We start from the raw sequence: 14,400 nt of genomic DNA on the forward strand, positions 1-14,400 counted from the left end.
TGCGCATATTGCCTCACACCACTCTTAGGACAGAATAGGGTGACGTCTATATAAACCAGGTTCAGCGTGAGTCTTGGCAGTTTTCATCATGCAGTCACCACCAATGGAAATAGAAGAAGATGAACTTGAAGATACGCCCGTGCCCTACCAGTTGAAGCCGACGTCCAAAAGAACAACCAAGAAGTTCCGGACCGACAGCCATCGCTTTAAGCTGAAGTTCAACCAAGCTTGGCTGCAGCGTCAACAACCTGAAGACTTACACTAGGTTCATTATAAAGGGTGGCGTGAGGTAATTTGCGCCATGAAGCCATTATGTTTTTTGGATTGATGGCGTCACAGGTTTTCTTCCATCAGGTTTTTACCATAGGTTTTGCCCATGGGTATTGCCCATGACGTCACACACCCTATTACGTCACGCCACACTAACCCGGCTGCCAAAAGTGACGTCATCAACCTCAGCTATAAAACTCTTTGCATCAGATGCTGACTGAAACTGGAAGCATGCAGTCGTCTGCACCCCTGCCGGTACCGTGGTAAAGAGGACCATAAGAGCATGTACTGCTCTAACAAGACCCAGAAACGTCCAGCTCCCACCAACCAGCCAAGTGAACCGCCAAAGAAAGTGAGTAAACGTGAAAGCAAACATCTACTGGTTCTACTCAATGACAGGGTCCTCCTCGTTCACGATCGCATAGACACCATGCACACTCTACTTCAACATGTCTTGGACTTTGTTGAACCCATGGACGATTCCACCAGTACCTCCTCCAGTGGCCCGCCATCACCAAAATAGATGCCATGCCTCGGTGATGTCTCACCCACCAATACCAACGGCCCTTTTCAGGGCCGCCCATCCCGCTCAAAAGAAAGCTGACAAAGCTTTAACAACACGCTTCTCTAGCCGTACATCGTCCTCACCACTCTCCCTCCATCCCTCCCTCTCCTTCCCCGTCCGTCGCCATCTTGAAATGCGTTCCGTCCGCCATCTTGAAACGCGTCCGCCATCTTGAAATGCTTCCGCCATCTTGAAACGCGTCTGCCATCTTGAAATGCGTCCGTCATGTTGGATCGCGCCACCGGAAGTACCGCCATCTTGAAAAAGATCCCTGGGAGACGTTGTTGACTACTTTCGTGCCCTGACTGGATGGGACATTGTACATGGCCCAAGGTTTAGAATTGATCTTCGTCAACCCATGCTTGTCGTAAAAAGCGACTATTATTAATACTGCAAAGCGCGTCGCTAACAAACAAACAAATATAAAGTATACATAAAGTCTGATCTCAATATACACTTTTTCCTACTTCGTAGATAACCTTTGTATTTTTACACAAGTCATGATTTTTCCAGGGAGCATCCTATGAGCTGGCCGCTAGAAAGAACAGTATATATGCTTCAATTACTAAAGACGAGTTTGAGAAGCTGGACACGACCTTGATGGACGTGGTCAGTACGACTCACATCTTTCAAGAGGCACACAATGATACTCTGACATTTTCGGGTCGGGATGCAGCCATTAATGCGGGGAATTCCTTCGGCTTGACGGATGAAGAAACCCTGGCAGTAATGATCTATACTACAAATTATGTATACACAGAATTCAACAGAATACTGAGAGAGGGTGACATCGCCAAATACGACCAGTCATTCCAGGTCTTTCATTACCTCCTTATTAACGCCATTGAGAAGATACGTCTGAAGCAAACTCTTCCGGAATACCTGTATAGGGGTGACGAGAAGATATATTCCATCGAATACGTAACCGATATGCGTTTCCCTGGATACACATCGACCTCATCTGATGAATCTGTAGCCAAAGAATTCCGCGGAAGCACGGGCACTCTCATTCACTTGGAGGGAGTTAAGTTAGGCGCTGATATTGCCAGCCTTTCGGTAGTTCCTTCGGAGGCAGAAGTCTTGATCCCCCCCTATGAACGTTTCAAAGTCACCAACGTTGACAGGGACGACAAAGGCCCACTCTTCTACCTGGAGAGTATTGGGGAGATGTGCGGAGGTCGTCGACGACGATCCACGGGAGGGCCGTGCCGATGCTGTAGACAGCCGTTAGACGTAATCCGTGAAGCCACGAGTGGATGCGTCCGGCAACAGATGAAGTGGAACGTTGTCTACTTCTGTTTAGTGGTGTATGTCGTTGTTAGATATTGATATTAGCAAATCTAACAGTTCAAGCGCAGCACCACTTTATACACTTGTTCATTTGGTCATGTACATTTACATGGTTGCATAAGTTGATTGACATCTCATAGTTTTAGCCCGTTTCAAGACGGTTGAACAATATGTAACTGCCAATTCAAATGTTTAATGTCAGAGTGCAAGCCCTTACATTAAAATAATCTGTATAGTTCAGTTTGCGTTTTACATTTGTTCAGTGCAATGTATTCGGGAATGTTGTTTTATTATTAATATCAATGGCGGATCCAGAGGGGGGAGGGGAGGAGGGGCCGACACCCCCTCTCCCCCCAAAAAAAATAAAAAATAAAAAAATAAAAAAAATTCCTGGATCCACCCGTGAATGTGAGTTCAGAAAGTGCCCTGTTTCCATTAGGTACAAAGCATGTATAATTCATTGGCAAACGTCATTTGTGTGGGCAATGATTTGTGTAGTTAGTCAAGGACTCGAAGGCGCTATAATCCGCTAGCGGATGTTCTATATTGCTTCAACCTTATCACTTACAAGACTGGAGGAAAATTCTGGGTATGAATGAAAAAGTCCCCAGCAATAACCGCTTGTCGTAAGAGGCGACGTAATGGGTGTCAGACTTGGTTGAATGCAAGTGAGTGAGAATGTTTTTACGCCGCCTTAACCCATGAGAAGAATTGACGCGTGCTGGTGGATAGGTTGTTTGTTTAACGCCGCACTCAGCAATATTCCAGCTATATGGCGACAGTCTGTAAATCATCAAGCCTGGACCAGACAATCCAGTGATCAACAGCATGAGCATCGATCTACGCAACTGGAAGACATGTGTCAGCCAAGTCAGTGGGTCTGACCACCCGATCCCGTTAGTCGACAAGAATTAATTGCTGAAGACTAATGCTGGAGACGATACTGCGATCGTTATGAACGAAACGCGCACGCACACACCCACACACACGTATCTTCACGATTAGAGCGTCTGCTCGGACCGGGGGATTCGTTCAATCCCAAACAGAAAAACTTTATGACACGGTACTTGTCACCATGCCTGGCGTCCCCTCATTAAGTGGGGAAAACAAGTATATCCTTAATGTGTCTGAATTACATATCCACGATAAAGCTACTTGTGACTTAATACTGCAAACATGTCATTAATCCAGACTAGCACCAAAAGCCGCAGGTGCACGCACATACATGCGCATCTAACATGTCATTAATCCAGACTAGTACCAACAGCCGCAGGTGCACGCACATACATGCGCATCTAACATGTCATTAATCCAGACTAGTACCAACAGCCGCAGGTGCACGCACATACATGCGCATCTAACATGTCATTAATCAAGACTAGTATCAACAGCCGCAGGTGCACGCACATACATGCGCAGATGCGCATATATTGCTACCTGTATGTAAGTGCAATACACATGAATACGACGTTAAACCTAACAGCCCTTCAACCATCGATGCTCATGATGTCTGTTACTGGATTTTCTGGTTCAGAGTGGTGCGTTTCAACAATAATGAGTCCAGTGTCGTATACGTGGTGATGAAGACGTCAGACGCTGATGAATGAATCGTCTAGGAAGATGAACATTTCTTCTAGGTAGATGAAGGTTCCTTCTTCGTAGATGAACACAGTGTTGTAGCCCAGTGGTTAAAGGGTCCGCTCGTCATGTTAAAGACCCGGGTTCGATTCCCTGCATGAGTACAGTGTGTGAAATCCATTGGTGATGTTCCCCACCGTGGTATTGCTGGAATATATTGCTTAACTCATTCACTCACTGTGACCATTTGAATAACTTGAAGATTTTATCATTTACATTAGATTTTTTGTTGTATTTTCACTAACAACAGTTGCAGATATGGGTGTGAATATCTGCCTCTTATCGGGTCCGACCGCCTCCGTTATGTAGTGGTTAGAACGTCAGCCCGGAGAGCGGAAGGTCACGGGTTCGATCCCCGACCGTGTCATACCAAAACACGTTAAAATATGGTACTTGTTGGTCCCTGCCTGGCACTCGGCATTAATGGGTACAACAAGGACTGGTCGACTCGGAGTCAGTATACTGTGTCTGAGTGGGGTATTCATGCTTCACTGCGGCATGGCATCTCAGTGGGCTAGCACTATAAAACCAGCTTCAGTCTGGGCTAGTACAAGCAGCCGCACATACACATACACACACATGCACGTTGTCATATTAGCGAAATATTCTCAAGCACGACGTAAAAACCCAATTTCACCTCACCTCGCCTTATCGGGTCCAGCAACTCACGATGTGAACACAATAGATACAAAACAGGTTTACAATGACCTCACACTCAGAATTCACACCAAACATGATTCAGTGAACGGGTTGTCTGCCAGTTGTCTGAACTTGTATCTATAATGTAACCTTGCTTCCATAAATCTGGTGACATTTGAAATGATTTCGCTGAAAAGCGTGTGAAGGAAGAGTCAGAAACGTGAAGTTAAACATAGACACAGAGTTTAAAAGTAAAGTCGATTACCATAAATATATTATTTTCTCGTAGCTATTTATTATCACATTACCAAACTAATAATTACCTGAAGATGTCGGAAAACGCACGTAAAATCTCGTCAAGATCGTCAGAGAAAACACTCATCAATGGGAATCATGAGAGCCGTAATGTTTTGTTTATAAAAAGTGCGTATTTAAATCACTCACTGGTTGACACATGTCATCGGTTCCCAATTGCGCAGATCGATGCTCATGCTGTTGATCACTGGGTTGTTTGGTCCAGACTCGATTATTTGCAGACCGCCGTCATATAGCTGGAATATTGCTGAGTGCGGTGTAAAACTAAACTCACTCACTCGAGTCTACGCAAGATACCCAGAGGCATGTTGCCCCTGAAGAAGGCGATTATTAATAAATATTAGAGTGGCAAGAGGTATCCTTAAGATGACAACCTTTTAATAACTAGGCTACGCCACCATCCCACTTAACCCTGTAATGATCCAGGGGCGGTGGGGTAGCCTAGTGGTTAAAGCCCGGGTTCGAATCCCCACATGGTCACAATATGTGAAGCCCATTTCTGGTGTCCCCCGCCGTGATATTGCTGGAATATTGCTAAAAGCGGCGTAAAACCATACTCACTCACTCACTGTAATGATCCAACATGAGCTACCAACAGTCATAGCTTCAATGTCGCTTTGTTTAAACTTTTGTTTAGGTTGAGTCCTATTTGGGATTCGAAACCACGCTCTCAGAATCAGGAACCTAATCGCCAGCACATAAACTGTGGCAGAGTGGGTTAGATGGCTGAGTGGGTTAGATGACTGACGTTGTGTTCTGGCGATTAGGTGCCGGACTGTGAGAGTGTCAACCAGAGATATTAGAATCGATACTTTACTGCGAAAGTGTAATCTCAAATATAACGTGTTACATTTGACCACTTTCAAAATGTTAATGTCTATTAAAAAATACTGTTTTGCCAATACACAAATAACACAAGTAGATGCAATAGCGGAAGTGTGTATTTATATACAATACAATAATTTATTACACAGATGTGAGAATAATACTGAACAGGTGGTTAGAAAAAAGATAAAAAAAACGTGTATAGATATTCACTTCTCTATATTTAAACATCGTAAATCTTGAAATCTCAACATGCGGGCAATATTTACTTGAGCGTTATGTCACAAGCGGCATTGGTTCGTTATGCGTTAATCCAAACAAGGTCACAACACCTTTTGTTCACAATATTCACTTCTCTATATTTAAACCTCTTAAATCGGGAAACCTTAACTTGTGGGCAATATTTATATACGTGAGCGTTAAATCACAGGCAGCCTTGATTCGTTATGTTTTAAGCCCAAAGAGTTCACATCACCTCTTGTTCACAGTAAACACACAAGTGACTCGGAGACAGATCCATACATGCCTCATACACATCGTTTTGTTACGTAGAGTTTGAGGTTTATTGCCACGTGTGATATCCACAAATATAAAATCAAACGTTCGGAAAATTGGAATACTTTTCTTGGGTAAATGGCTTCTTAAACAAGTCATTATCACACAAATAAGTAATGATAATTAGCATGTCTGTCCAGGCATCACTGTTGAAAAAAAGATCATCTGTTGTGTCAATAGTTTATCACCAGAACCCCGAATATATGAATATATTCAAGCTAAAATGAATAATTATTGATCGATGATTCATTGGTTTTATATTTGCAATAGGCTGTGGGGAAGTAAAAAATAATAATTAGTTGAAATTACAGGGATTTGGGGGACGAACTTCATAATTTTGAAACTAACCAGATCGGTGAAACTGGTTCTGTGATTTGCGCCGATTTCGTTTGTGTTGAAATTCTGGTGTTGTTGATCTGGGCAGTTACTGCAGGTAATCTGGGGGTATTCTATACCACGTCGTATCACACACTGGGTTTCTCATAATACTGAGTGGATGCAGGTTAATATGGTAAAATATAACACATAATATGCATACAATATATCACATCTACGTCGTCTAATACTGACATACATATCGTATGTGCACAATGTATCACATCGACATAGTTTAATACGTTTAATACTGACTTTGAGCAGGGAAGAATAGCAGCGAATACTACGTCAGTTAAATATACTAACTTATCATATCTACATTGTCAGTGACTGTGTGCAAGCTATTTGGTCCAAAATAGGAACCAAGTTTGTATCCTTGCCGGTAAATTTGATTGGCGAATGATTGTCTTTTAATCGACACAAAATATCACGATTCAATGGATTGTTGTGTGACAAAAATGTCCAAAAGTTACAAATGTTTACCACAACAACAACAGGTTAACAATTAACATAACGAAGATAACGATGAAACCATTGAGTCAGACATTCAAATTATGACTGAGTTTGTGCAGTTGTCGTTTCCGGTCCTGTCAAAGGCTGTGCCCGGATGTTCGGGTGTACAAGGAGGCGCGTGTTGTCGTTTCCCAGCTGTTGTGGATGGCCTTGAGACTGGGGCGGTCAAGTTCAGGCTGGTGACCGGGGAAGGCGTGTGGGTGTCGAGCTGCAAGAACAAGTCATAGGCGTCGTCATAATGCCACATTTTGGAGTCATAATGCCACATGGTGGCGTCATAGTGTCAGATGGTAATGGTCAGAATGTCACTTAATGGCGTCGTAATATCACGCAGTGGTGTCATGTCACATGATGGCGTCATAGCGACACTGCTTCTACACTACCAGTACACTGTGCCCCTCCATACACCAGTAACCTCTACCCCTGTCACTGCCAGTACACTATCACCTCCATACACAAGTAACCCGTACCCCTGTCAATACCAGTACACTGTGCCAATCCATACACCAGCAACATGTACCCCTGTCACTACCAGTACACTGTCCCCTCCATACACAAGTCACCTGTACCCCTGTCACTACCAGTACATGGCAACCCTCCATACGTCAGTAACCTGTACACCCGTCACTACCAATACACTCTCCCCTCCACACATCAGTAACCTGTACACCTGTCACTACCTGTACACTATCCCCTCCATACACCAGTAACCTGTACACCCGTCACTACCAGTGCACTGTTGTTCCCCTCCATACACCAGTAACCTGTACACCCGTCACTACCAGTGCACTGTTGTTTCCCTCCATACACCAGTAACCTGTACATCCGTCACTTCCAGTACACTGTTGTTTCCCTCCATACACCAGTAACCTGTACACCCGTCACTACCAGTACACTGTTGTTTCCCTCCATACACCAGTAACCTGTACACCCGTCACTACCAGTACACTGTTGTTTCCCTCCATACACCAGTAACCTGTACACCCGTCACTACCAGTACACTGTTGTTTCTCTCCATACACCAGTACCATGTACACCCGTCACTACCAGTACACTGTTCCCTCCATACACCAGTAACCTGTACCCCAGTCACTACCAGTACAATGTGCCCCTCCATACACCAGTAACCTCTACCCCGTCACTACCAGTACACTGTTCCCTCCATACATGAGTAACCTGTACCCCTGTCAGTACCAGTACACTATCACCTCCATACACCAGTAACCTCTACGCCGTCACTACCAGTACACTGTGCCTCTCCATACATCAGTAATTACCTGTACTTCCCTTGTACCCTTGTCACTACCAGTACACTGTCCCCTCCATACATGAGAAAAATCTGTCCAGTACACTGTCCCCTCAATATACCAGTAACCTGTACCCCCGTCAGTACCAGTACACTGTTGTTCCCCTCCATGCACCACTAACATGAACACCTTGCACTACCTGTACACTATCCCCTCCATACACCAGTAACCTGTACACCCGTCACTACCAGTGCACTGTTGTTTCCCTCCATACACCAGTAACCTGTACACCCGTCACTACCAGTACACTGTTGTTTCCCTCCATACACCAGTAACCTGTACACCCGTCACTACCAGTACACTGTTGTTTCCCTCCATACACCAGTAACCTGTACACCCGTCACTACCAGTACACTGTTGTTTCCCTCCATACACCAGTAACCTGTACACCCGTCACTACCAGTACACTGTTGTTTCCCTCCATACACCAGTAACCTGTACACCCGTCACTTCCAGTACATTGCAACCCTCCAACTACATCTAAACGAAAAAAGCGGACTTGATTGTACAATTTTGATTCTATTACGAACATGTGTGTGTTTGACGTCTCATTGAGCAATATTAGAGCTCTGTAACGGCGTTCTTGAAGTATCGAGTGTGGACCATACAATGCAGTGATTGGCATACTGAAATATGATGACAGAGCATGTGTTTATCAGCTATTAGTGACGATATCGGGTGTTTGAGACGAGTGCTAGTTGGTGGTGCATCAGTTCAGTTGAAGTAGTTTTCCCGGGCAAAATGTGTCAGCAAGTTATGGGTGTCATGTGCTATCACGAATTCCAGTCTCGATACGGGGGTCAATAAACAGCTTGAGTTGATTTGCAGTGGGCGTTAAAGGGTCAGCATTTCCTACCTTACCCTATTGAAATCACATTTCTCTTCTTCTGTTACACTACACTGTTCACAGTGCCTGTATTGATATCTGAGTTAATGAATATATCTTCCGTACTGTAAATGTAATGGTTGATTGTGAAAAAAAACTTGTAAAAAGCTGCTATCCAAAAATCTTCTGTCCATCCCTCTTCCGTACTGTAAATGTAATGATTGATTGTGAAAATTTTTTTTTTAAAAAGCTGCTATCCAAAAATCTTCTGTCCATCCCTTACTTTGCCCATCCATCTATCCTTCCGTTCATTTAATTATATAACGGTCCTTCCATCCATCCGTACGTCCACCAAACCCTCCATTCATCGCCAAATACATAATGGAGGATGACGGTTTCATATATGAACTCATGAACACAGATATATTAGTTTCAATAACCAAAGTAATTTTGACATGAACCCCTTGAAAAGCTTCATCGCACTTTGTAGAACTGGGTAAATGAGCAGAATGTAGAACTGTACATTACTAATGGGGTCAGAGCAATGCACTGTGCTGTGATCACGGTTGTGATAATAAATACTTGGATACTTTTGTTGCACAATATGCATATGTATATTTTTTCATCCCGCCCACTGGTTTGAATTCCTGGGAAATGAAAGGCCTTTCCTTGGGAGCCCTTTTTGTATGATAGCTACAGGTGGTGGCGTCATAATGTCACTTGATGGAGTGATAATGTCACATGATAGCTACAGGTGTTTGTTGGTGCGGCAAACACTTTGGTAGAGAAGACGGAGGTGGTCAGGTAAGAGCGCAGCCTTCCTCTACATTCATATCAAGTTCAGCTCTATCTTTCCTTGGTATGTAAAATATACATTTAAATTGCAGAACATTGCTTGTCGTCGCTTGTTGTTCCTTAAGTATATGTGAGAAAATGTTTACTAAGTTGATAAATAAATGATGGTATCAAGGCGAATGTGTTTGAACTTTGAAATCTGATTGTAATGTTGGAATCAGACAAGGGGAATCTGTAGCCCCAATTCACTTTTCCTTGTATTTGAATGATATAGAAGGGTATTTTACACAACATGGTTGTACAGGTTTGCTGATCGATCTACTTACACTTGATTGTTTTGTCTGTAGGTATTTCTCTAGTTCTAATTGTACTTCTGTATTATACTTTTTAAAGAAGGGGAACTTAATTTTTAATTGATAATTGAAAACAATTGGGAGATATATCGGAGTCAATCAGATAATAATGAATGTTTTGAGAGTGGATCACCACTTGTACTTCCTTATGACCATAGGTGTTTGTACAGTAATAGCTTTTGAAAGATGACTGGTGTATGACGCGAAATGTGCATGTGTACGATTTTCTTTTTCAAACAAAAAAACCCCAAAAGACCCAGCTAGACACAAACACTAACAACTGTGTTATTGTAATACAGTGATTTATCGACCTTCTCGAAAACTGTCAAAATCAAGAATGACACTCGTTGTGCACGTTGTGTAGGGGTGATGATCAAGAGAAATGATGGTGCGTTCATAAGATATATGGTTGACGTTCACGTATGCATCGGCCAAGGTCATCCCACAAATGGTCGATGGGGTTCGGGTCGGACGATTTGGAAGGCCATGGACGCACTGTAATGTTCTCATTCTGAAGATATTGAATAGAGGCATGTGCTGTGTGAGGCCTGGCATAATGTTGCTGGAACAACTCCCTCTGGCGGTCAATGATCGGAACAATGTGAATCCTAAGTAGTTCGTATCGAACCGAATAGCAGTTAAATTGCCCTGAAAGCGCAAACAGTTAGATTGCTGCATGTAGGATATAGCTCCCCACATCATGACACTATCACCATATCGGTAAACCTGGGCGACACAGTTGTGATTAAAACGTTGACTTTCCGTCACGGCACTGAAGCAGAAAACATGATTCATCACGGAACCAAAGCAGCTCTGTACCTTTTTGGCATTAACGAAAAAAGCCTTTGAAATCGACCTTGTGGACTTCTGGCCCATTCTCTAAATATCCAGTTAGAAATATTTAAAACATGAGTTTGATAGAAAGGACTGTTTTGGAATGTGAAGAATGATAAATAATTTTGTTTCTATTTTCAGCTACGCACATCATGGCTACCAACACGGTTTTTGCTATTGTTTGTTTAATTGGTGAGTATTAGTGTGTGAGTATAGTATTTTCAAGAACTCCGTGACTCGCTTTTGAAAGTAGTAATTCTAATGGGTAATCGCAGCTGTCAAATTTCAGGAGTATATTGTGTGAGTGGTCAGAATGCATATGGGGATCAACAGAAATCTTCACCATACCGACATCGTTACTCAGTTATCTAAGTATGCTTTACTTGTTATGTCCCAGAGGTGAGGTGAGGTGAGGTGAGGTGAGGTGAGGTGAGGTGAGGTGAGGTGAGGTGAGGTGAGGTGAGGTGAGGTGAGGTGAGGTGAGGTGAGGTGAGGTGAGGTGAGGTGAGGTGAGGTGAAATTGGGTTTAACGTCGTGCTTGAGAATATTTCGCTCATATGACGACGTGCATGTGTGTGAATGTGTATGTGCGGCTGCTTGTACTAGCCCAGACTGAAGCTGGTTTTATAGTGCTAGCCCACTGAGATACCATGCCGCAGTGAAGCATGAATACCCCACTCAGACATTATACTGACTCCGAGCCGACCAGTCCTTGTTGTACCCATTATGCCGAGCGCCAGACAGGGACCAACAAGTACCATATTTTAACGTCTGTTGGTATGACGCGGTCGGGCATCGTCCCAGAGAAGAAGGTCCAGTCATTGCTATGAAGGATAGTAGAACTTCGGGTTCATTTTGTTCCACTTTTAGTTTTGACTTTCCGTATACCATTCCCAATGTTATACAAGTTCATGTTTTGGTCGGAAACAAGATGACAGCCTCCATAACATGCTTCTGCCATGTGCTCCCGACAATAAATCCTTGAAACTTTGAACATACAAGACTTGTCAGTCACCCTGCATTTATCATTGTATAGTAATATCATTTTGACTGTGGCATTCCTCTTTCATATCACTCGCTATGCTTAGCTATGCAGGAGTCAAATCTCTTTTATCCCAGTACTGAAGAGGCCATAGTCCTATAGTGCAAAGTCAGATAGAGATAATGGCATCAAATCGCAATGTTTGGAGACGTATGTTTTCTATGTACAAAAGAATGGTGGATATACATACCAAGTTCACGAATACTAATTGTGTTATTAGTGTTCATTAACAGCTTAAATTTCCACGTATTGGGAAATGTAATACTGCGGTAGATATTTTATTTTTAAATCAGTGTAGTAAGGGCATACGAGCACAAAGCATAGCTCATCTTCGATTGCATTTTATGTACAATTTACACAATCTGTTTCCCTTGGAATGTTATATCTGCCCTTCTCTACTCAGAATACACAGTTACATTACAACGATACAGAGAAGGTTAGCTGCCCCAGGGCAATACAGTAGCCCTACACTTGTCCCCAAGGTCATCTTATTCACAGAAATATGGCTTTATGCTATACGTAACTCTGTACCCACAGTTTGTAAACGTATATCGGGGCGGTGTGGTAGCCGAGTGGTTAAAGCGCTCGCCCGACACGCCGAAAGCCGGAGTTCGATTGCCCAGATCGGTATAATGTGTGAGACACCATTTCTGGAGTCCCCCGCCGTGATAATGCTGGAATATTGCTAAATGAGGCGTAAAACTAACTCACTCACTGTAAACATAAATATACTAGGTCAAAAAAGAAACTTCACATTCTTTCTTCATGGCACCATAAAAGAACAAGAGATGGTAAGATGGTTAAAATGTTATTATTTCATTGCTGAGATCTGTGTGATGTACTCGATACACTGACAGTGCCATCGTCAGTTCTATTAGGCTACACCGCCGTTCCAAAACATGGGTATACAGAATGTCAAGTCACAAAATAAAAATGCGACATTTCTCAGTTCAATATCGTGTATGGCCGCCCCGCGCATTCACAACTGCCAAATACAGTCTCCTCATTGACTGCCTGGTGCTTGTGAACACGTGGTTGGGGATCCTGCGCCATTGCTCTTGCAAGGCAGCGCCAAGTTCCTGCAAATTCTGAGGTTGTTTCCTAAGACCACGAAGCCTTCTCCCAAGTGCATCCCAAACGTGCTCTATTGGATTAAAATCAGGGGACCTCGATGGCCAGTCCATGACGTTGATTCCAGCGTTTTGAAGGAAATTTCGTGTCAACATCGCGGTATGCGGCCGAGCATTATCATGCTGGAACTGTAGACCTGGGCCATGAGCCGCCATGAAAGGAACGAGTTCAGGGGTGAGCACCTGGTCGCGGTAAGCAGCAGCTGTGAGATTTCCACGGATGACCAGAAGTCGGGAACGGTTGTTCCCACAGAAAGCACCCCACACCATGCAACTTCCGTCCCCGAATCTGTCGACTTCCTGAACACAACATTGGGCATACCGTTCACGACGTCGTCTCCAGACTCTATGCCTGCCGTCTGCGAATCTGAGGGTAAACCTGGATTCATCGCTAAAGACGACTCGATTCCAGTCTCTCTTGGTCCATCGGAGGTGACGTTGGGCCCACAGCAGACGCTGACGTTGATGAAACGGCGTCAATATTGGCCCACGATATGGACGTCAAGGATGGAGATTGGCAGCCCGCAACCGATTTCGAATGGTTTGTGAGGACAGTCGACCTCTAAACATCTCAGCCCTGGTTCGTGTAGCCGGCAGAAATCTGTCACGTAGGTGACGTAGGACGATTTGACGGTCTTCTGCTCGTGACGTCACACGTCACAAGTCATACACAGTACGACGGCTGCATCCCATTGCTCTTGCGACGTCAATAACTGATCTTCCCGCTTGCAACATGCCAACGGCACGTTCACGTTGCACATTTGACAATCGTGGCATTTCAAGTACCGTTAGAACAGTGGTTTAAAAGTGTTTTTTTCAAATCTTGAGGCCAATGCAAACACGTGCATATGAAGAAAACTTCGATGCGAAGATCACGTGATCGACTGCACGTGCAAAACCTGATTTGGCACTAACGTCATTTGCACGACGAATGGATGGGTTTGAGTGGGTTTTGCTCACGTTCTTCTAGAGTCGAAAGATAGGGATCCCATTTGGGATACATAGATGTATCATCAGAGAAAAAATATTCATTATTTTTCAAATTACATTTTGTGAAGTTTATTTTTTGACTCAGTATATATCGGTACCAGGACCATGTGTACGTGTTTCGCCATCGTGGTAAACCTT

The 14,400-nt window shown here is 43.7% G+C and overlaps 1 protein-coding gene across 1 annotated transcript; it reads left to right on the forward strand.

The window, feature by feature from the left end:
• The first annotated feature begins 553 nt into the window (after nt 1-553).
• LOC124263602 (NAD(P)(+)--arginine ADP-ribosyltransferase 2-like) lies at nt 554-2,164 on the forward strand. The gene is made up of 2 exons (XM_046698254.1): nt 554-622; nt 1,349-2,164. Exons 1-2 carry the CDS (start codon nt 554-556, stop codon nt 2,162-2,164), a joined length of 885 nt encoding a protein of 294 aa, XP_046554210.1.
• Nucleotides 2,165-14,400: the final 12,236 nt, after the last annotated feature.

Source organism: Haliotis rubra, unplaced genomic scaffold (genome assembly GCF_003918875.1).
Source record: "Haliotis rubra isolate DU_JTF1 unplaced genomic scaffold, ASM391887v1 Scf89, whole genome shotgun sequence".
Lineage (NCBI taxonomy): Eukaryota > Metazoa > Mollusca > Gastropoda > Lepetellida > Haliotidae > Haliotis > Haliotis rubra.